General features: G+C 47.2%; 1 protein-coding gene across 4 annotated transcripts in view; it reads right to left on the bottom strand.

Annotated features, from left to right (window-relative positions):
* Positions 1-6,731: 6,731 nt before the first annotated feature.
* PARK7 (Parkinsonism associated deglycase) overlaps positions 6,732-22,358 on the bottom strand; it is a 42,297-nt gene continuing 26,670 nt past the window's right edge. The window contains exons 1-7 of one of the 4 annotated variants that reach the window (XM_075906437.1): positions 22,099-22,242; positions 19,333-19,507; positions 13,599-13,700; positions 12,037-12,096; positions 10,619-10,688; positions 8,856-8,942; positions 6,732-7,254 (exon numbers count right to left, since the gene is read on the bottom strand). In XM_075906437.1, the coding sequence (XP_075762552.1) occupies positions 7,094-7,254; positions 8,856-8,942; positions 10,619-10,688; positions 12,037-12,096; positions 13,599-13,700; positions 19,333-19,422 (570 nt within the window). In that variant the 5' untranslated portion in view covers positions 19,423-19,507; positions 22,099-22,242 and the 3' untranslated portion in view covers positions 6,732-7,093. Of the gene's footprint in view, positions 7,255-8,855; positions 8,943-10,618; positions 10,689-12,036; positions 12,097-13,598; positions 13,701-19,332; positions 19,508-20,889; positions 20,914-21,679; positions 21,704-22,098; positions 22,243-22,358 lie in introns of those variants that run through there. The other 3 variants (XM_025182063.2, XM_075906438.1, XM_006117966.3) reach the window with 3 other exon arrangements.

Genomic DNA, 22,358 nt, shown 5'->3' with positions numbered 1-22,358 from the left:
CCGATGACGCAGATGGGCATAGGCACATCCCCGACAGTCAACTCCTGCTGGGGGAAGTAGGTGCCCACCTCCAGCCTGCGAAACAGTCCAGAGCTGTGGAGTATGCAGGCGTCATGTGCCCTGCAGGACCAGCCTGCATAAACATCCACAAAGCAGTCCCGGTGGTCCACAAGGGCCTGCAGAACAATGGAGTACTACCCCTTTTTGTTCATGAAATGGGCCGCTCGATGCTCCGGGGCCCGGACGGGGATGTGCCTTGCATCCAGGGCTCCCCTGCAGTTGGGGAACCCGAGGGCAGCGAAGCCGGCGACGGTAGCGACCACGTCCCGCAGACAGATGACTCTGGGGAGCAGGACGTCATTGATGGCATGGACAACCTGCAGAAGGGTGCAGAGAAACACAGAGGAACACATCATATAAGGCAGGGGTGGGTGTGCGCTCCCTTGGCCCCCTCCCCGTGATTCCCTCTGTCCTCACGCACACACACACCACAGCCCCCTCGCCCTACACCTCCCCCCCAGCAGGCCTGTGCAAGGGAGGGACGGTCCAAACCCTTGAGTGACCCAGCCTGGAGTCTTGGCTGCCACTGGGCATGCAGTGCAGCATCCTCCACCCACCCCACTTCCCACTCCCCCTGGGACTTACCTCCATCACAACGGTGCCGACGGTGGATCTGCCCACCCCGAATTGGTGTGCCACCGATCAGTAGCTGTCTGGGGTGGCCAGATTCCAGACTGCGATGGCGACCCTCTCCTTGACGGGGATGGGTGCCCGCAGCCAGGGGGTGGCTCTCTGGAGTGCGGGGGTGAGCCAGGCACACAGCTCCATGAACATCCGCTTTCGCATGCGGAAGTTCCGGCGCCATTGCCCTAGGACCAGCCGGTCCCACCAGTCCGTACTGGTGTCCAGTCTCCTCAGTGGCCTCTCCAGCCTGGGGTGGGGGTGCCACAGGGACGCCATGGCCTCACTGGTCCACAGCGATCTGCCCCTCCTGGCCCTGGAAGAGGAGGGCACCAACCTGGAGCAGCAGCTGCAGGCACTCAAAAATGTCCGACAAGGGCCAGAGCAGGCACATGGCCACCCCTGGTTCCATGGCACAAGGAACAAGGCAAGGAAATAAGCCCCTGGCAAAAGCAGTAGGTGGCCAAAGGCAGCGGTGTCCAAAAGTCAGAGGACAACCACCAAACCTGGTATGGCTGTCAGTCCCTGCCAGAGGTCCTAAACCACAGAGCAGGAGACAAACGGCTGTCCCCTTTAAGCACGTGTCTGAACGGAGCTCCAGCCCCCGCACCCGGAAAGGGCTGGTGCCCTTGTGCCCTCCGCAAAATGGTTCCGGGCTTCTGCTTTTGCGGAAAAGCGCATCGTTATAACACGAACTCCGCGCCAATCTAGACGCTCTTTTCCGAAAATGCTTTTAACGGAAAACTTTTCCGTTAAAAGCATTTCCGGAAAATCATGCCAGTCTAGACGCAGCCTGTGTGTGTCAGACTTGGAAATGAAGCCGATGTGACCTCATGGTTCTTGTGTTGATTTTAATTTCTTGCCAATACTCCAGTCCAGGAGTCTATCCCCATAGTACAGCAAGGAAGCCACACCTGATATGAATTTACCTTTCATTCTTGACCAATTTACTTTGTCACTTTAAAGTGCCAGTGAGAATCTGACAACAGCTTTCTTAAGAGAAAACTCCTCACTCAGCTGAAAAGCCCAAACCCCTTTTAGGAAAAATATTAAATAGGATGGACAACCACTTATTCGTTGTGCTGCCAAGTACATCCCCTGCTCATCAGAAAGACGTCTGGCCTTGTGGCCATTTTCCAATGGAAGAGCAAATTGTATTCAGTGGCATCTTGTGGATGTTAAACATGCCCAGCACGCTGTGTTCTCCACAGAGCAGTCAAAGTACCCGCCGGGGCCCATGCGCTGGAAATGGTTCGAGAGTCATACCTATTGTTTAAAGCCAGGGCGGGGAACCTCAGGCCCGGGGCCTAGATGTGGCCACCAGCTTGCCTGGATCTGGCCTCTGGGGCTCCCCCCAGTATTGAGGTGCCCACAATGGTGCACCAGCCCCCAATAGTGTTAAAAGGCACTACAAGAAACTGACCGGCATAAACCGCCATGGGGAGTGAAAATTATTTAGGATCATAAACAAAAAATAACCAAAAGAATACGGCCGAGGGAGTATGCCTGCTCTAGCACTGCACTGTCGGGCTGGGGTGTCCAACCCCTATGGAAGCAGCAGCCGCCCTAGCGGCTACTGCTCTAGTGAACTAGCCTCCCTCAACCTGCCAAATGCCGCAAGGGGCTAGTTTGTTGGCCACCACGGCTGTAAGTAAAGACTGGAGGGAGAGGAAAGAGATCAAGCTCTATTTAAGTGAAAGACCAACATTGGTGCAAGAAAAATAAATCAGACTGAAAATGAGAAGTTGTCTTACCATGGAAGGGAGGTGGTTCCTGAACAGCCTCCCAGCAGGAGTTGGGGGAGGGGGACCAACTTAATTGCTTTTGTGCAGGCTGACCAAACAGAGTTGTAGGCTGAGTTGTTTGTGGTGGCAGGGCTCAGTAGCCCCAGGGCTCCTGTTGGATTTATGTTTTATAATCTAAAATCAGGCATCACAGCTTCATCTGGCCCTCCCCAGAGTTCAGGGAGGGATTTCCCCCCAAGCCCCAAGGCTGTGTCTACATTGCATGCTTCTTGTGCAAGAACAGCTGTTCTTGCGCAAAAACTTGCCGGCTGTCTACACTGCACGCGCGTTCTTGCACAAGTATAGTACAGAGTTGGAAAACAGGGCTTCTTCCGGATGAGTTATTCCTCCCCCCACGAGGAATAAGCCTTCTTGTGCAAGAGTTCTTCCAGCAGGCACTGTAGACAGGCAACATGAATTTCTTGCGCAAGAAGCCTCTATGGCTAAAATGGCCATCAAAGCTTTCTTGCCCAAGTGTCCCCACACTGGAATGGATGCTCTTGAACAAAATCACATGGCAGTGTGGGCCTGCTCTTGTGGAAGATATTGGCTGTGTCCACACTGGTAAGTTATTCCGGAAAATCAGCCGCTTTTCCGGAAAAACTTGCCAGCTGTCTACACTGGCTGCTTGAATTTCCGGAAAAGCACTGACAATCTAATGTAAAATCATCAGTGCTTTTCCGGAAAAACTATGCTGCTCCCGTTCGGGCAAAAGTCTTTTTCCAGAAAACTGTTCTGGAAAAGGGCCAGTATAGACAGCACAGTAGTGTTTTCCGCAAAAAAGCCCCGATCGCGAAAATGACAATCGGGGCTTTTTTGCGGAAAAGCGTGTCTAGATTGGCCACGGACGCTTTTCCAGAAAAAGTGCTTTTCCGGAAAAGCATCCTGCCAATCTAGACGCGCTTTTCCAAAAATGCTTTTACCGGAAAACTTTTCCGTTAAAAGCATTTCCGGAAAGTCATGCCAGTGTAGACGTTGCCATTCTGTACAAGAACTCTTCTGCAAAACAGTTCTTGCGCAAAAAGCCTGCAGCGTAGATGTAGCCCAAGTGTAGTCTGAGCAGGTTTATTTCGTTAAACTCACCTTCCTCTGAATCAGCAGGGCCAGCTGTGATTGGTGATGGGACCTGAGGAGGTAAGCAGGCCAAGGCCCTGAGGAGGTCCCAAACTTTAATTCTCTGAGGTGTTTCTGTGGCTGCTTCCTGCTCGCATTGGTCTAGAAGAGTCCCCCCAAGTCAGTCTGACAGTGACCTTGAGGGGTTTTTTGCTCTCTCTGTAGCATGCAAGTGTGGGTCACTTTCCAGGTGTTTGTGCATACTGAATTTCCCTGCCACTGGTGCACCTCAGTTCCCCCTAGTCTCTGCATGTGATGCACAGTCTAGAGCGGTGGTCTCCAATCTTTTTAACCACAAGATCACTTTTTAAATTTAAGTGCAATGTAAGATCTAAGATCTACCTCAAACACAAATACCTTTGCCCCGCTTCCTTCCCACCCTTTCTTTGAGGCTCTGCCCCATCCCTTCTCCAAGGCCTCATCCTGCTCACTCCAGCCCCTTCCTCCCCCAGCCTCATTCACTTTCACTAGGCTGGGGTAGGGGTGCAAGCTCCGGTCTTGGGATAAGGGGTTTGGAGAATGGGAGGGGCTCCAGGTTTAGCCCAGGGTCGCAGATTGGGATCCAGAAGGGGTTTCAGGATGCAAGCTATGGAAAGGACTTTGGGTGCAGAGGGACTCATGTCTGGGGCAGAAGGGTGGGTGCAGGAGGAAGTTCGGGGCTGGGAGCGGGGTTCAGGAGGCAGGTTCTTATGTTCTGGCTGGGCACTGCTAACTGAAACAGCTTCTGGGTGGTGGAGCAGTGGGGTTAAGGCAGGCTTACTCCTGCCCTGGCCCTGCACCACTCCTAAAAGCAGCGGGCTTGTTCAGCAGTGGCTCCATGGTGCCATGTGCTGTCCCTCATCTAAAAGCACTGAGCCCACAGCTGCTACTGGCCACAATTCCGTTATTCATCAATGAGAGCTGCAGGAGTGGTGTGTGCAGGTGAGGACAGTATGTGGAGTAGGGGCTCTAGCTTTCTCAGGGGCTGCAGGGACATGCCAGCCACTTCCAGGAGCAGCAATTACCACAGGGATAATGACTCCAGCCACAACAGGTTAGGCACGTTAGAATTCACTCCTCAAAGAATTAGATTGACACATAAGAGAGAAATGAAAATTATGAAATGCACAGACCAGTCAGAAACCAAAACTATCCCACTTCACAAGCTGTAAAAGTAACAACCCTCCATGTGTGTGTTGGGTCAGGAGATGAGAGTGCAGGACAGTGTGGGTGTGTCTAGACTACAGGGTTTTGTCGACAAAAGCGGACTTTTGTCGACAAAACTGTACCTGCGTCCACACTACCTTTGAGTTATGTCGACATAACGTCAACAAAACTCAGCAGCTTTGTCGACGTATGTAAACCTCATGCTATGAGGAATAACGCCTTTTGTTGACAGAGTTCTGTCAATAGAAGGCATTATTGCATCTACACTGTCCTTTGCGTCCACACTGTTATGTCGACAAAGCGGCTTGCTTTGTCGACAGAACTGGATGTAGTCTAGACGCTCTTTGTCGACAGAAGCTTTGTTGACAGTATCTGTCGACAAAGCTTCTGTCGACAAAACCCTGTAGTCTAGACGTACCCTGTGTGTTTGAGAAAATGACAGACACCCAGTGTGAGAGTGACAGAGATTTGCATTGCCAAGCTCCCTCCCTCGCCTTCTCTCGGTGTGGAAATAGGTAAAGGAGTGGGGGGAGGAGGGACACCCTGACATCAGCACCCCCCTTCTTTCTCCCACACCCTGCACAGCAAGTAGGAGGCTCACACGGGGGGTAGCTCCAAGGCAGAGGACAGGAGCATGTCAGTGGGTGGAGGGGCAACTGAAGTGACAGCACTTGATAGGTCCCTGGCCAACCCAGTCAGGATCCCAGAGGCTCCTAAATCTACCAGTAGATTCTGATCTACTGGTTGGTGACCACGGGTCTAGTGTGCTGTATAGATTGGTGTCACGTCCATTGCCTGATTAGCATGTGGGGGTGGTGTGTAGTGGTGAAGATTAGATACGTTAGTCAGGATCAAAGCCTCATTAAGAAGCTCTCAGCATTCCCTGGTAAGCTGGTAGGTTCAGCATCCCCTCCCCAAACAAACAGATCACACATCTGTATATTTCTGTGAGGCAGGAAGCACACCACACTACAGACAACAAATTATCCGGGAAGATTCTGGTTACCTGCTTCTGTTCGCTACTCTCCAAACCTCACCTCTCCACCCATGCTGCGAGCAGGCTGTGTATTGTCAAACTAAGACCTTGTCCATACTAACCCCCAGAAATCTAATCTGCATGACTGCATCTATGCTAACAGTGTACCTGAGTCAGTGGTGTGTTGTGTGCAGTAAGGTCGGCAGGAGCTGCTCTTCTGTCAACTCTGCCTACTTTTCTGATCCTCATGGGGAATCAGAACAGATGGAAAAGTGCTCTGACATAGATTTCATCTTTTCTAAGCAGATGTGATAAATTGACAGCTGGTAGATCAATCGCTGCTGTGTCAAATCCTGGCATACCAGAGACAAGCTCCAAAATAATGGCAGATGTTCACTTGGGACTAGAATGGCAGCAAGCAGAGATTTTTGACATAAGTTGGACCAAATCTTTCCATCAGGGGTGCAAGGTCTGAGTATTAAGCCACCTCTCCCCTTATTTTTAGTCCTTTATTAGTAAATATGAATGTATCAGTTGTCACTATACATGGAGCATTATTACAAATTGATCTACAAGAACTTTTTCTGAATTATAAAAAATCAAATTAAGTCTCAAGCCAAATGCAAACAGCAGCCCAAACAAGCCACTATCTGAAAGAAAGAATTGTGGAATGCCGTGAAAGTGAAATGTTTCTGATTTTTGGCAGGCACCTGCAGTGTTATACACATTACAAAAAGAAAAAAGAAAAAAAAAGAAAAAAGAAAGGTTACAGTTGGCAGGGGGCTTGATTTAACTGTGACTTCCTTATTTATTAAATATATTGTTAACGATATAAACAGTTTTATTGTGCAAGTATCCCACATGGGTATCAACAATTCAATCTGGCATTTATTAGGATGTCACAAGAAACTGCCCACATTTTTAGATTTAAATGGTTATAGACATTAAGATCACAACAACATTACTCCCCAAACTGGTAAAAGAAATTCTGGCACCGTTTCACAACTGCAAGACACAAAACAAGCAGCAAGTCACTTTTTAAGCAGAGTTCCTTTTATTTTAGCAAGCAAACAAGTTTTGTTCATGTGATTCTGAAACTATTAAAGGATATCACTGTTGTTTATGTTGTTTTAATGCACCAGTTTCATTAGCTAAGCAGGTACATTTAAGTAAATTTCTCTTAAGAACAAAAACCATTAGCCTGTAAATTATTCCAGTTCCTAATGTAAATGTTAAGTGCTGGTCAGTTCAATGTGATACTACTGGAGTTTACTTCACAATTAGATTTTATGCAGCCCATAGCTTTTTTCTTACTCTTCAGAAGGGAAACAAGAACCTTTCCATTTCAGTTTGTGTTCTTCTCCCTCTCCTCCCCTTCAGCAAACTTTCTGAACTAATCTTTCAATAGAAGAGGAGCCTTCACTTGATCAGCCACCTCCTTCCCCATCAGTATTTCAACAATAGCCAGGCCAAACTCAAAGCTGGTGCCAGGGCCACGGCTGGTGAGAAAGTTCCCGTCCCTTTCCACACGGCTGTCAGAGTACATGTAATGGTCTTGAAGGGGAAAGCAGACCAGAGAAAAAACATCAGGTAGATTCCAGTAATGATATGGCAAATTTTTCCAGACCTGCCACGCTACTTAGTACTGTTAGCCAAGTATTCAAAAATCATGAGTCGGATCCCCCCAAATCATAAGATTTTAAAAAGTTTCATTGTGTTATAACTTTTAGCTTTCAAACTTTTAAAGCTTTGCTTGGTTATCACGAGTCCTAGGATTTTTTTAAAATAAAAGTGACGAGTCTCTCCTACTCACATGCTTGTAGTAAGTGAATTAAGAAAAAACCCACAATAAAAGTCTCAAGCCCCTTTTCTTCTTCCCCAAGAGCTAGCAGCACTTGTACTGTTTGATAACACAATATGTGTTAGGGATGTAAAAAGGGTTTGAAGAGTTAACTGGTTAAACGACTAAAATGTTAAATGTTTAACCAGTTAAACTGCCTGCCCAGCCTGGGCTGAGGGGCGGGGAGGTGTCCTGCCAGCCTGCCTGGGCAAAGCTGAACCAGCAGGGGTAGCGGCTGGCCAGAGCGAGAGTCACACTGGGACATTTCTGCACAGCCAGGGCCAGAGTTGGGCCAGAGCCATGCAGGCAGGATCTCACCAGCAGAAGCAGGAGTAGCCTTCCCTGCCACCTCCCTCCCTGCCCCAGTGGCAGGCTGGACTCAGCAAGGGCTGTGAAACCGGTTACCCGGTAAGCCTAATGCTCACTGGGCAACCTGTTAAATGGTTAACCTTTTACACCCCTAATACGTGCTTCATTAATTAATGCCTGTTGCTTGCAAACCTAACACCTTCTCATGAAAGCTCTGAGGACACCGAGAGCCAGGACTGGGGGCTGTGAAAAAACTTCATGGGACTGCGGGAAACGTGGTCCCACCCATGATAAATAGGCATTGGGCTAATTCAAATCGTGCCAGATTATGGGTGTTGCTGGATCAGAGAGGTTCAACCTGTAGTATGTATCAGCGGTATAGGGCCACATACAAATTTTCAATAAGGAAAATAAAACAGAAAGACTATTCCAGGGACACAAAGCCCAACAAGTTTATTCGTACCCCACTTCAACATATGCCCTGCTAACAAAGCCCATCAGTGCTGAGGATTTAGTGTACCTCTTAATTCTCAGGGAATTTTTAGAAACCACTGAATGTCTCTATAAACTTGCTAGATTACCTAGCTCCCTCTGGGAGGGAGTGGTAGAGACCCTTCCCACCTGAATATCTCCTTCCCCCAAGTCCAGCTAGTGGCAAGGAACTGCAATGAGAAATGGGCATGACATGCCTTCCCCAAATCACAGCACTTTATGTCATGAGAAAAAGATCACCCTTTGACAGCTGGGGTTTCTGGAAGGCAAGAAGGGCACCATTTGAGTTTGCTTGGTTGCTGGGTTTTTTAGGTAAGAATTCAGAAAGGAGAAAGCTGGCAGGCATCAAACAGGAGAGGAAAATGCTCCTAGAACTGTTTTGTCAAGGTTCCCCTCACCTTTCTTTCTGGCCAGCATGGAGGACACGAGCCTGTGAATCCCTTTCCTCCACAGTATTCAGGGCAGAGACATGAAAATGTAACACTTCCATTTGCCCGTAAATGTTTATACCTACCTCCATTCATCATTTTATCTTTGGCCAAAGGGTGTGTTGTAACTTTCCTCCCAAACCCTATCCCATGGGCCAGCAAGGCAGTAGGACCTGCAAGTAAAACAAAGTGAACCTGTCACTAGTGTCAAGTCCATTGGAGACAAGTACTTTTCAACAAATGTTCAAAGACAGACTCACAATGCCAGCATGGATGCACACAGTCAAGGCCCACCTAACTACAAAGGAGTAAATAAAATGTCCCAACAGAGACAAGTAAATGGTGTTCAAACAAAATCAATGCTCCATTGGGGAGAACGCACATTAAAAACCAGATTGTTATTTAGCTCTAAATCTTGGAATACATGTGACTGTTTTAAAAATTAAATGATCTCTGTACTTGACTCCCATCCTCAACAAATCATTCCTACTGTTCCAGTATCTGCTTAAATTGGAGAAAAGAGGTAGAATATCTTATGGAACACTAAATAGGTACAGTGTTATCAATGCAAAAGATGGATTAATTACAAATATTCTGGGGAAAACCTCACAGCTGAGAGTTGTGTGTGCCAAGTACCCAGGGAAGAACATTCACTTGGGTATCAACCCAAATTATGAACTAGCAGCTATAGCTTTTTTTTAATCTGTAATAAAACAGAGGAGAGAACACTTCCCATTTGATCTGAATTGAGGAAGGAATGTGGCAGAAAGTTAGATAAGTACTCTGGAAAAAACCATTATGGGAATTCCAAAAAGTTAAAATTTGCCTAATTTACTAGTTTCTGTTTATTGTTCAAGTTTGACTCATTCAGAGGCCAGTTCCAGGAAAGAAACAACTTTTGTGTTATTCAATTATCAATTTGTTTTGCAAATAGCTATAATTAAAGTCAATGACTCTCTTCAAGTGAACATCCATTATTATGAACAGTGTCCTTTTATGGATGGTTGAAAGCTCACATTGATTGTCGCAAAACTACCGTCCCTCAAGTGGCAGGAGGAAATTCAAAACTCTGCAGGTGCCTGGGCTAAGCCATGAGATAAATCTTCTCAAAGCAAATGAAATGACATTTGGTACTCCCACAGCACTCCAAAGAACAAAGATGTTCCAGAAATCAAAGTTAGAGGCCTTCCGAGCCCACATATGACTAGACTAAATAAACACATATCAATGGGCAGAAGGAAATCACTGATCAAAGGCTGCTCCCAACAACCATTTCAATAAGAGTCCAGCTGGGAGAGCTGGCACTTGCTTATATTGCTTTCTAGACACTTCAAACACTTTATGAAGCAATGAGTAATATATAGGCCCATAAGCAGCCACACGAGGCCACAATAATTCTCTTCATCACTGCCATCTGGATGAGGAATGGGGAACCTGTAATCTTCCATTTTGGAAGAAAATTTGTAAACGTAAGGGCAACTGAGGGCCAAATTATTTATACTGCTGGTGTACCGGCAGCACATACCCCCTGGCAGAGAGGCTGCTAGCATAAGCACATACTTTACAGAACACCTAAGCATATTGCATTTCACAGCTGCTAACCCCACGCCCACAACTTTGACAAGGAAGAAGCATCAGGAGTGTTGGCAAGTTATAATTAAGTTTCACGGTTTTACAGAACCTCTCATGTTAAATCACAGCTCCTCTCCCACTCTAGATTGCATTTTACTCTTGCTACGGAGCTATAGGAACACATTAGTATTGAAAGAGTTTGGAAAGGAGGCACCTGCCCAAACCGTTCTTTAAAGCAGCCAAGTAGGTTACAATACAAGACATCTCATTACTGCACCTGCACAAATAGCAGCAATCAGGCCTTTTCTGGTCTCCTGGTCCACCAAAATGTCTTTCACAGCAGGAGACTGCACAAAGAAATAGTATTATATTAATTAATTTCCTCCCCTCCCCCCCAAAAAAATCATGCTTCACTCTCCATAATAAATTCAAAAAATAAAGAATTATACAGAGAAAGCAGAGCAGGAATTTTTGTTTTAATGTTAAGAAACGAGACAGGAAATAGTCAAAAAGTGGAAAATTCAAAACCATTAAAGGGAACAATCTCAGACCACATGTAACTGAATTTTTGCCATAGAAAGTAGCTGAAGCCAAGAACTCAACACGATTAAAAAAAAGAGAGACTGGATATTAGGAACATTCAGAGTTAACAACAGAAGTAATTTTGAAGTTATACTGAACTTCATGTATCAGGGCTTAATCCAGTTAACTAAGAGAGATGACAAGAACAGTTTTCTGGGCTAAATTATTCCACATTTGCTTAATGAGGGCTTTTTTATAACTTCCAGTAAAGCAGTTGCTACTTACTGGACATTGCTAGACAGGATACCAGACTAGATGACCCTTACACTGGATCTAATGATAGTGGTTCTCAAACTTTTTGGCCCACAGCCCACCCTGCTCAATGCAAACTCTTCCATGGACCACCAGTCCATGATGATAAAAGACGATGCAGGATGGGGCTGAGGGTACAGGTTCCCAGCAGAAGGAGGAGCACGCTTGGAGGGGGGGAGGGAAGGGATAAGGAGAGTCAGGAGATAGGGTGAAGGAGCAGGCTGAAGGGGGGTGAGGTGATGAGGAGAGTCCAGCCAGGAGGTTGGGTGCACAAGCAGGCTGGGGTGGCTGACTGGGATTCTGCCCAATGGGAGCAGTGGGGAAAGCCTCCAGGTGACTGGTTTCCTGCGCTGCCATTTCCCCAGCTGGGGGAGAGGGGAGCAGCAGCACGGAATCGTAGAACCCTAGGGCTGTGGAGCTGCTTCCGCCTTCCCCCGTGAGCTGGATCCCTCCTGCAGTAGGAAGCCAACCTCACAATGGGGGAGAGGGATGGGTGGGGCTGGAGTGCCCGCAAAGGCAGTAGAGCCCTGAACTCATGGCCTGTGTGCAAGATGGTCACAGACACTAGACCACAGTTTGAGAGTCACTGCAATATGGCGATTTCTAAGCTGTTGTGGCATCAAAATACTTTATATCTGGTTCATTAATCATTTATACCCTCATGCTACAAACAAAACACTTTCCCACTTTTACACTGGATAACTAGTTAAAACTGCAACTGCACAGCTTACAGCACGTTGCTGGGCTGTTTTATTTCGTTTCTGATGTTGGATTGAATTTGCTGCAGACACAGGAGAACATAAGCAACACTTAAAGACATAGAGACAGGTCTTGAATTATCTACAAATGTCATGATTTTACCTCTGACAAATTTTGAGCTCCTAGGTTTCCACCTGGCAGGACCACAACATCATAAGGCCCCTAAACAAACAAAGAAATACTTATTCAGCAGACTGACAGACAAGGTACATGTAAGTTCACTGAAGGAGCATTTGTTGTTAGGATGTTCAAACACACTAAAATGAAAAGCAGAGGAATGCCTCAGGAAGGCTCTTTACTCAAGAGGAAGTCTGATGAGTGCTCAAAATATTTCACTTTGGCTATGTCTAGGCTACAGGGTTTTTTTCAAAAAAAGTGTCCTTTTTTGAAAAAACTTCACAGGAGTCTAGATTGCTGCCGTGTTTTCGAAATTAAATCAAAACAACACAGCTTTTTCTCCCAACAGCGGTAAACCTCATTTTACGAGGAAGAACGCCATTTTTCGAAGGAGCTCTTTCGAAAAAAAGGCGTTCTTGACTGCAAACAGGGCTTTATCGAAAGGGAGCATCCAGATTGTATCATACCTGTCAGCACATTACAGAACTGTCAGTCACATGCCTTCATCCAACCTAGGGATGTAAAGGGTTAACTAAGTAACAAGTTAGCATTGGCCTTATTGGCATGCTTACCCAGAAACCGTTTAACTGGTGGACCTGGGCCAGTGGGGGACTGCTTCAGGGTTAACTGGTTAACTTTCGAAAAAAGTTGTGGCTGTGTAGATGATCTCTTTCGAAAGAATCATGTAGTCTAGACGTACCCTTACTGGAGCTGCTAGAAACATTGATTTTGGTTTCCATATACCAGGCCAAGACCTGCTGGAGAAAGCTGTTTTGAGGCAAACTTTGCCTCCACAATAAGTCTCTTTGGATTAGGGATGTAAACTCCCAGTTAAAAAGTTAACCAGTTAACCCTGAAGCAGTCCCCCACTGGCCCAGGTCCACCAGTTAAACGGTTTCTGGGTAAGCATGCCAATAAGGCCAATGCTAACTTGTTACTTAGTTAACCCTTTACATCCCTAGGTTGGATGAAGGCATGTGACTGACAGTTCTGTAATGTGCTGACAGGTATGATACAGCAAGCTCCCTAAGCAGCCCTACCTTCTCCATTTCTTTGAAGGGATGCAAGAGTTTATCAATTAACTGGTTAAATATGAGCTTATTGGTTAACCTAACCTGTTAAATTCCCAGCCACCCCTGGGAGCCCGCGAGGCCAGCAGCCACCAGAACTTTTAACCATGGAACTAATTGAATTTCATTCGGTTACATAGTTAGAGATTTTTTAAAGTTTTTACAATCCTACTTCCTTCCTGAACAGAAACTCTCTGTTGTTCCAAATTATGTTATTTTGTCAGAGAGCCTGGGTAACATGTACACTAAAGTTGGAGTTAAACATTTTACAAAGTCAAACACCTGGACTTAAAAATTGTGCAAAACTAAGATACTGTTGCAAGAAAACACTAAAGGGAAGAGAATTAAAATTCTCTCTCTCTGGGTTTGTGCAATGTTGCTGCAATCACTCAAACTGGACATTACTAATAACCTTCCTAGTCCCCTGTGAACTAAAGAAGGGCCCGTAAAGCATTATGCAAAGTCAGAACGACAAACCTCTTTTCTGGCATCTTCTAGACTGGCATCAGGACAAATGAAGACATCTCGGCTACACTGCACTGGATCTCTTCCTGTTAAACCTGCAACAGTCACCTTGATCTGACAAAAATCAGAGGAAAATGCACTGCTTTTGGGGAGTGCAGATGACAATTCCAAAGAAATACACAGAGCTATAATTTGTGCAAAAGATAATTTAAACCAAGAAATAGTAGAAACCGAAAAGAATCAGACTAAAACCAAAAGTTTCCCACCTCAAAAGTAAAATTAAATGAGAGGTACCTGCAGTAAGATTAGTTATTTGAATCTGGAACATCTAACAGATGTATCATGTAATCCAGCATTATGCAAATTTCTAGTTTAAATACGGTCCAATTAAGTGGGCCTGCTAAATGATCCATTATCTGTCTGGCCCTGGTTCACAGGACATTCACTAAAGCTATTTATTCAGCTCCAGACTCCTTACTCTCATAGTTCCATAGATGTGCACAGCACTTGATAGGTATAAAATAAGGAAAAGTCTGTGCCCCAAGAAGCACCAGCACAAGGGAGTGAACAAAGTAACAGGACTAAAAAGAAGGAGCGAGATAGCATTTTATTTTGTCTGTTTAATGTGCAGAAATGTGGGGTTCTAGTAATTTAAATTCTCATTTTGCAGGGTTTTTTTAATCTTACGTATCACACTTGCACCGGATGAAACAAGGATTATTGCCTATATTTGCAGGTGTACAGGTGCTAAATGGGGAGAACTCTAGGGGTGATGGATGACAGATTGCTGACAGCCAAGCTTCAAGAAGAGATTTGAGCAAGATAGTCAAGGCCATCAACCAGATGTGCAGAAAGAGGTGTAGTTTTCCATGTATTTGGAGGGGAGAATAGACACTTAATCACAGCTAGGTTCACAACATAAATGTTTCAGAGGGGAGCCATGTTAGTCTGTAACTGACATTTAAAAAAAAAAAAAAAAGAATGGTCCTGCAGCACCTTAGAGACTAACAAAAAATGTTGCTTTTAGCATCATGAGCTTTTGTGGGTACAACCTACTTCTTTGGATGAAACAGTTTCTCACTTACCACCCTTAGAGTTCTCCCTATTTAGCACCTGTGTACCTCCTAGTATAGGCAATAATCCTAGTTTCATCAGGTGCAAGTGTGATATGCAAGGTTTGAAAAACACAAAGTGAGAATTTAAATGATTAGAACCCCACATTTCTGAACATTAAACAGCCAAAATAAAATGCCACCTTACTCCTTCATAAGTGAACGTGTTTATTCTGTTTGGAATATTCATTTTAATGTCGATAAAAGCAAATGTCTACATCTAGGAACAAAGAAGGCCATACTCCACCCTGGGAAGCCGTGACTCTGAAAAATATTTGGGGACTGTGATGAACAATCCCATCCAGTGCAATGCTGTGGTTAAAAGGCTAAGGCAATCTTTTGATTCATAAATGGGGAATCTTGAGCCAGAGTAGAGAGATTACTTTACAAGGGCGCAGTTCAAGAGGGCGGGGAGGGAGCAGCCATGCGCACTGGGACATTGCTTGCTTTTCTTCCCATTCCCCCAATGATAAGGGAGCAAGGGGAAAATACTTGGATTCCATGATTTACACCTCTGCCCCCTCCCTTCACCAGCCAGGAGTGAGGGGCATGCACAGACTCCAAGTACTTTCCCCTTGCTCCCTTACTGTCAAGGAAATAGGAAGAAAAGCAAGCCATGTCCCGGTGCGCATGGCTACTGCCCCCCTCCTCTCTCGAAACTCCGCCCTTGTTATTTTAACTGTATCTAGCACTGGTGTGACCTTGGCTGGAATACTGTCTCCAGTTCTGGTGTCTACAATTCAAAAAGGAAGTTGACACACTGGAGAGGGTTCAGAATAACTCACAAGAATGAGGAAAGGACTAGAAAACCTGCCTTCTAGAGATAAAAGGATTGAGCTACTTGAATCTATCTTAACAAAGAGAAGCTTAAGGTGTGACTTGACTGCAATCTGTAAGTACCATGACAAAGCCCCTACGAAAACTTGGTGGCTTCTGCGGTTCCTGATGGATTTGCTTGCCTCGGAGGCTCACAGCAGCCCATAGTTTTAGACACCACGCCCAGGACTTTAATTTGCTGTTTGTTGAGCTCTTTCATCATTAGTGTAGTACAGTGTTTCCCAATTGGTGCTGCGGGGAACCCTGCGGTTCCGCAAAGCATAATGAAGGGTTCCACGAGGAGCCAGCACTTCCCCACCCCCTCTGAAAGAGAGAGAGCCGGCTAGCCAACAGAGGCACGGGCGGCGAGTTGTATGGGCTTGTGGTATCCATGCTCCACCAACATTTGGAGCTGGAGCAGGCCCCGACCCCTCCCCCCCCGGCCCCAGAGCGTCTCTCCCCTGGCTCTGGCCCCGGGCCGTCGTGCGCAACCTTTACTGAGCTCCCCCTGCCGGCTGCTGCTGCCCTGCGCGGCATGCTCAAACCAGTGGGCGGGGAGACGCCTGGGCATGACGTAACGTCACAGCCTGGGATTTTAAAACTGCTGGGTGCTGCGCTGCGCCGCGCAGCTGAGTTGTGGGTTCCAAGTCTGGGGACGGAGCACAGACTCCAGCCCCACAAAGTGGGAGGCAGAAGGAAGGGGAAGGGCTGGGAGAGGAAGGGGCTTGTGCAGACGAGGTGTACCAGTAGTTCGAATTAGAGATCCTAATTCGAACTACCTACTCCGTGCCACGTGTAGCCTCAGACACGGAGTTCAGACTAAGGGACATTTAAAAATGGCGGCGCCCGGGAAGATGCAAATGAAGCCTGGGATATTTAAATCCCAGGCTTCATTTGCAACTTCAAATGCCTACATTAGCCTCCCTAGTTCGAACTAGGGGGCTAGTGTAGACATACCCAAGGGGAGGGAGGGGCAGGGAATCGGTGCTTGGCTCAGCAATTTTGTGGGGCTCGGGGGAGGTGCAGGGAACCAGGACTCAGTTGTGCTATGGGGGAGGCATGCAGGGAACCAGTGTGGGGCTCAGCTGGGCTGTGAGGGGCTGCAGGGAACTAGTGCTGCACTCCCTTGGATTGTGGGGGATGGTTTTGGGGGAAATGCAGGGAACCAGCAGGAGTGGGCAGCTCAGTTGGGTTGCAGGGGATAGAGGTGCAAAGAAGCCTAGTGGGGACGGGGGAAGACCAGGAGCCCTGAAATGACCTCCCCTGGTCCAAAAATCCCTCATCTGGGACCAATCAGGTCCAGAGAGTGCCAGATCAGGGAGATCCAACTCCTACCCAAGTCCTCTCCTTGCACCCTCCCTCGTAGCCAGACACCCTACCCTCAATCTGCTCCTGCTCCCTCCCCCTGGCCAGACACCCTAAATCCAGCCTGCTTCTGCACCTTACCTACTACCCAGACCTTGCTCCCTTCTGTCCCCCACCTCCTTCCCAGATCCTGCACCCCATCTCTATCCCGCTCCTTGGCAGCCCTGCCATCCACCCTAGCACCTAGCACCACCCTGGCCCTGGCCCCAGCACCCTGCCTCATACCCCAGGACTCAGCACCACGCTGGCCCTGGCCCCAGCACCCTGCCATCCATGCTAGCACCCAGCACCACCCTGTTCCTTGTCTCAGCACCCTGCTAGTCACCCTAGTGCCAAGCAGGACCATGTCCCTGACCCCAGCACCACGCCCCAGCACCCCGCCACTTGAGCCAGCATTCTTCCACCCAGCAGCACCCTCTCCCCAGCCCCCACTTTCACTCTGTCCCCTGCCCCCACCAGCACATTTGGGACCACATTAGTGGGGCTTGGGGGTTTTTGGAGGGTTGTTGGATTTTTTTTTGGCATCTTACTTGTGTGGCCCCAACTGACTTTTCTGTGGGTCAGTGGCCCTTGAATCAAAACAGGTTCCTCACCCCTCTCATAAATAAAGACAATGCTAAAACCTTTTGAGTTTGACATAATATTTTATTTAAAAATGAAGCCTGGCCAACAAGCCCCCAATTGGGGCCAAACCCCCATCTCACTGCAGCATCATAACACTCCTGCACCACCTGACCCCAAATCTGAGTCTATCATACACTAGAACCCCGTCCTGAGCCTCTTACATCCCCAAACTCCTGCACCCCCACATCCTCAGTCTTCTGCAACAACACTCCTGCATCATCCACACATCACAAATCTGTGTCCAGAGCCCATCATACTCACAGCCTCCTTGCCCTGAGTCCCTCACATCTCCAGCCCAAACTCCTGCACCCTCACATCCACAAGCCCATGATTGCTCAGCACCCCAACCTGTCACCTGAGCCCAACACTCCTGAGCCAGGAGCCCCTTCCCCGAGCCAACATCTCCTTCCTCCGCATCCAAATTCCCTCCCAGAGCTTGTACTTTTCACCCCTTCCCACACCCAAATCCCTCATTCCTACCCCTCACCTCCTGTCTCAACCCAGTGAGAGTGTATAAGGCCTGGGGATAGTAAGTGATAGAGAGGAGGGGAACAGAGCAGATGAGGCCTCAAGGAAGGTGGGTGGGGAGTTTTGGGGAAGGAATGTGATTTTCATGCATTGGTGGGTCCCTCTTCCCTGCCCCCCCCCCTTTTTTTTTGCTTGACAAACCTAGGAATTCCTTGAAATTCTGAAAAGCTGAAATGGGTTCCTCAGCCAAATAAAATTGGGAAACACTGGTGTAGTAAATTGAGGATCAGGAACATGGAGTCAGCAGGCCTGAATAGAGGCCTGTAACATGAAAGCAGCAACAGGCCTAGAATCTAGTGAGCAAGACTTTGGCTCAGGAACACAGGAGCCAGGAAAGAGGCCCTACTGATAACTGTGTCATTGTGTAAGTTAGGTGGAGCATGGAAAGACACAGGGAAGCACCAAGTACAGACTGTAAGCCAAAAGGGAGTAATGGAACATCTTAAGGAATGTCCTGGTACAAGGACTCACTAGGAGTTAGGCACATACCAACTTAGGTTCAGGACCAGTTCAGAACTGACAGGATGACGAACAGAAGGTAAGCCCCCCTTGCACAAGGTAAGAGGTGGTAACTAGGCAACAAAGGGTAGCAATCTGGTACGTAAAGAAGTGATGTAAGTTGTTTGTACCTATCTATAAAAGGACACTGCAAAGGGTGCTCACCGGCTGACCTTGAGGCGCCTGAACGGCAGGTGTCATTGCCTAAACTTACAGAATGCACAGTGGCTTAACGCTGACTGACCGCTGTTAATATCTGTTATATGGCAATAGGACTGCCTGGTGTTGGTACCTTGTCAACGCAGGCCATAATGCACATTGGTGTAACATTGTAGGATCTCTGTTACCAACTGTTAGAGCTTCGCATTTGACAATAAACCTGCTTGATTGATTTCAAACCTTGCCTGCATCTGTCGTTTCCGGGGGCTTTCAGAGATCTCCTGTGTTGCCTCAAGTGTACGGGGTCTAACATTAGATAAAGGGAGTACTGATTGTTATGCACGCAGCCGAAAGTTTATCATCACTGATGGAGTAGAGGTCGTATCAGGAGTGCGCCAGGACGACCCAGGCCAGACGACGCTGACACTGACAGTATGAAGGTACTGAAGTACAATACCGAAGTACAACAATTAGTACTTGTGCATGAGTATGTGTCTTTCATGCCCCAAATAAAAGGGCCCAGCTCCATTTTCATCTGGGAGGCCAATGAACAATACAATCTCCCCATCACTGAATCAAGCTGGTGAGAATACCTTTGGTTTCAACAAACGATCATAAAAAGTTCTAGTGATTTGCATACTTACTCCTGCCCTTCTCATTATGTCAGTGGGGATAACCGTTTCCATCTCCTCTGCTCCCTTAGCCAGAATCACTAAAGCTCTTTTAGAGGCCATGTTTTAACAGCTTTAAGATGCACTTCCGAATTTTAGTGGGCTGCACCGCAACACTCAAGCATCCAGAATCCACACAGCAAACAATCTGCTCAAGGAGAAAAAAAAAAGAGACTGTTAGAGGGTGAATCCCCTAGACTTCATCATGTGATGGTGATTAAGGCTTTATTTCTACCATGCAGCATCTTAGGAAGTTTATTTTGTTTCTCACAGATTATTTATATTAAATCTTCTTAAAAGGCATTTTTGTGTCTTATTCAAATTATCTTGCACAATAGCAAAATGCATCACAGAACAATACTTTTTTGAACTTCTGTACCATGTTTAATCTAAAGGATCTCAAAACAGTTTATAAATTTTAATGAAGTTTCACAATTCTGTGAATTATACAGCCACTGTTTTACTCCGAGAAATGAAGGCTCAGAAGAATTAAAAAACCTGCCTAATGGGATACAGTACATCAGTCGAAAACTGGGTAGAGAAGCCTAGCCTAATTAAGAACGTTACACATGAACACTTGCAAATATCTATTGTGTGAGGTGAACATGAGATTTTCTTTCAAAGTGCACACCCACAGAGATGGGAAAAGAAGGCTGACTCACATCTGAGGTCACGTTTCCAATTACAACTCTTATTAAGCTGGGTTTAACTAGATATTAAAACCACACTTGGTATTTAGTTTCTGGATAGCATGCTGCAGGAGGAGTTTCCTGTGATTTGTAATGATTCTTCACATATCTGATTAATATATTTCCTGGAATTGCCCAATCTCTGTGGGAGAGGGGAAACTGCCCTGTAGTGACTGAACAGAAGTAAGGGATTTGGTTTTTTTTATTAGAGTTATGCTCCTAAAATCAATATTTAAGACTAAATGGACAGCCAGATTTTCAACAGAATCTAAATGAAGAATATTGGTGGAACTGATCTTGTGACTAAAGCATACATTTACTATGTAGTTTATGTGCTGGAGTGATAAATCTTGTTAATCACAACTTTCTGATGTCCCAAAAATCACTTCTAAAATGGTAACATCGATGACCACTGGGAATGGAGGCATTTCACAACACACCCACTCTATTTAGCAGGGACGGGGGTTTTTTGCAGTAAGAGGGGGTTTCCACCCAAAAATGCACATTCAGTCTGGACATTTGTTATAAGAAAAAAAAATGTTACAGTCACCTAGACAAATTTGTACATTGGGGGAACTGGATTTGTTAAACTTAACTTTACTGTTCTCTACTTTGTCTGTTTCTTCAGCACTAACAGTGACTAGTGAGCAACAAGCCATTTTCTGTTCACATTCACAGAAGACATGGTAAAAGAACTGACTCGTCTTCCACTCTGCCATTAACTTAACTACCATTACATCTTTGCACAGGAGCATACAATTGAACCTCTTTAGTCCAACATTCTCTAGTCCTGCAACATCTGTTGTCCAGCATGATTTTAGTTAACCAGATGTCCACTTACTATGGGTGAGGCCAAGTTTCCTATGGTCCCATCAAGTTTGTTTACAGCCAATAATCTGGGCACTCAGTGCTGTGCGCTGTTATCTAGCTCTAATTTACCCCTAAATGTCTTCTAAGAACCCAAGTGCAAGTGATAAGCGGATGCAGTTCTTAGATGCCATAAGTAAGCAATGGAAGTACTGGTAATGCTGCTAGGCTATATTGATCTCCCATGATCCTGCAAATTTTCTGGCTTAACACTGACCAGGTCCCTGGGGTGCTGAACTAGAGAGATTCAACATTATATTTTACAATATACATTGCACACTTCTGCTATGGAATTACAAGATATCACTGAGGCTTACAGCTCAGTAGATTTTGTTAGGTTAGCTTATGTACATAAGAATGGTCAGAGTTACATTAGACAGAATAAGAGGGCTATATACCTTCCTGTTACAGGGCATAAACTAGGGATGTTAAATATCAGGTACTTTACTAATTGAGTAACCTCATGAATTTGTACTGGTTAGTCGGCTATTCTATAGTCCCCAGGGGCAGGGCTCCCCTTCTGAACTGGCTGCCTGTCACCCAGTGCAGTGATAAAGAGGCAGCAGCCCCTGTCTAAGAGGGAAGGGGGGGTCAAAGCTCCTGAAACCGGCACAAGCTGGAACTGAGCAGGGCTGCCTGCCCACCTGGCTCCTAATACACTTTAAATGCGGAGCCACAGGGCGGGGGCCAAAGCTGAGTGGGGCTGCGGACAAGTTACTGGAAGGGGGGAGGGGGAAATGCACGTGCAGCGTCTCCCGACTTACGACTGGCTAAGGCCAAGCAATTGGCCATAACTCAGTTTGCTCCTGCTGGCCCCCACAGCTACACGCGGATCGCTCACAACTCGGGCCCGCCATTTACGACAGCTTTGGTCGTAAGTCACCGCTGCGCAGGTCGGGGAGGGCTGTAGCAGATCTGTGACGGACGGGTTCGTTGCCATGGAGACGTGACACTGAGCGGCAGTACGGAACCTGCTCTGCTCGAGCGTCGTAGCCGCCCCTGCCGGCACGTTCAGACCCAGCGCCTCGGGGGAGGCTGCGCGCGCATTCACGTAACGCTCCGACGAGTCGGGCCTGTGCGAGGCGAGCCCGGACCCCCGCCCGCGGCAGAGACGAAAACCGCCTGGGGCGCGGGACAGGGCTCTAACGGCTCCCGCAGAGCCCCCCCCCCCGGCAGCTCTTACCGCGTTGCGTTCGGCGCCCTCGGGGCTAAGCTGCGCAAGGCGAGGGAGGGTCACTGCGCATGCTCAGGAGCTTGGTGACGCCTGCGCCCTGCCCGCACGCTGAGTCAGTCTCTGCGGCTGCGCAGTACCGGGGCGAGACCTGAGCGGGCAGGGCTAGAAGCGGCGCTGGGCGAAGGCGGGGCGGTGGGCGTGGCCCGGCGCAGAAGGGGAACAAATCGCTGCTCCAGCCACAGAGGGACGCACGGAGCATGCTCAGTAGC

The sequence above is a fragment of the Pelodiscus sinensis genome, chromosome 23 (genome assembly GCF_049634645.1).
Source record: "Pelodiscus sinensis isolate JC-2024 chromosome 23, ASM4963464v1, whole genome shotgun sequence".
Classification (NCBI taxonomy): domain Eukaryota; kingdom Metazoa; phylum Chordata; order Testudines; family Trionychidae; genus Pelodiscus; species Pelodiscus sinensis.
Note: the sequence above shows the minus strand (reverse complement) of the source record. Positions and strands in the feature narration are given on the sequence as shown.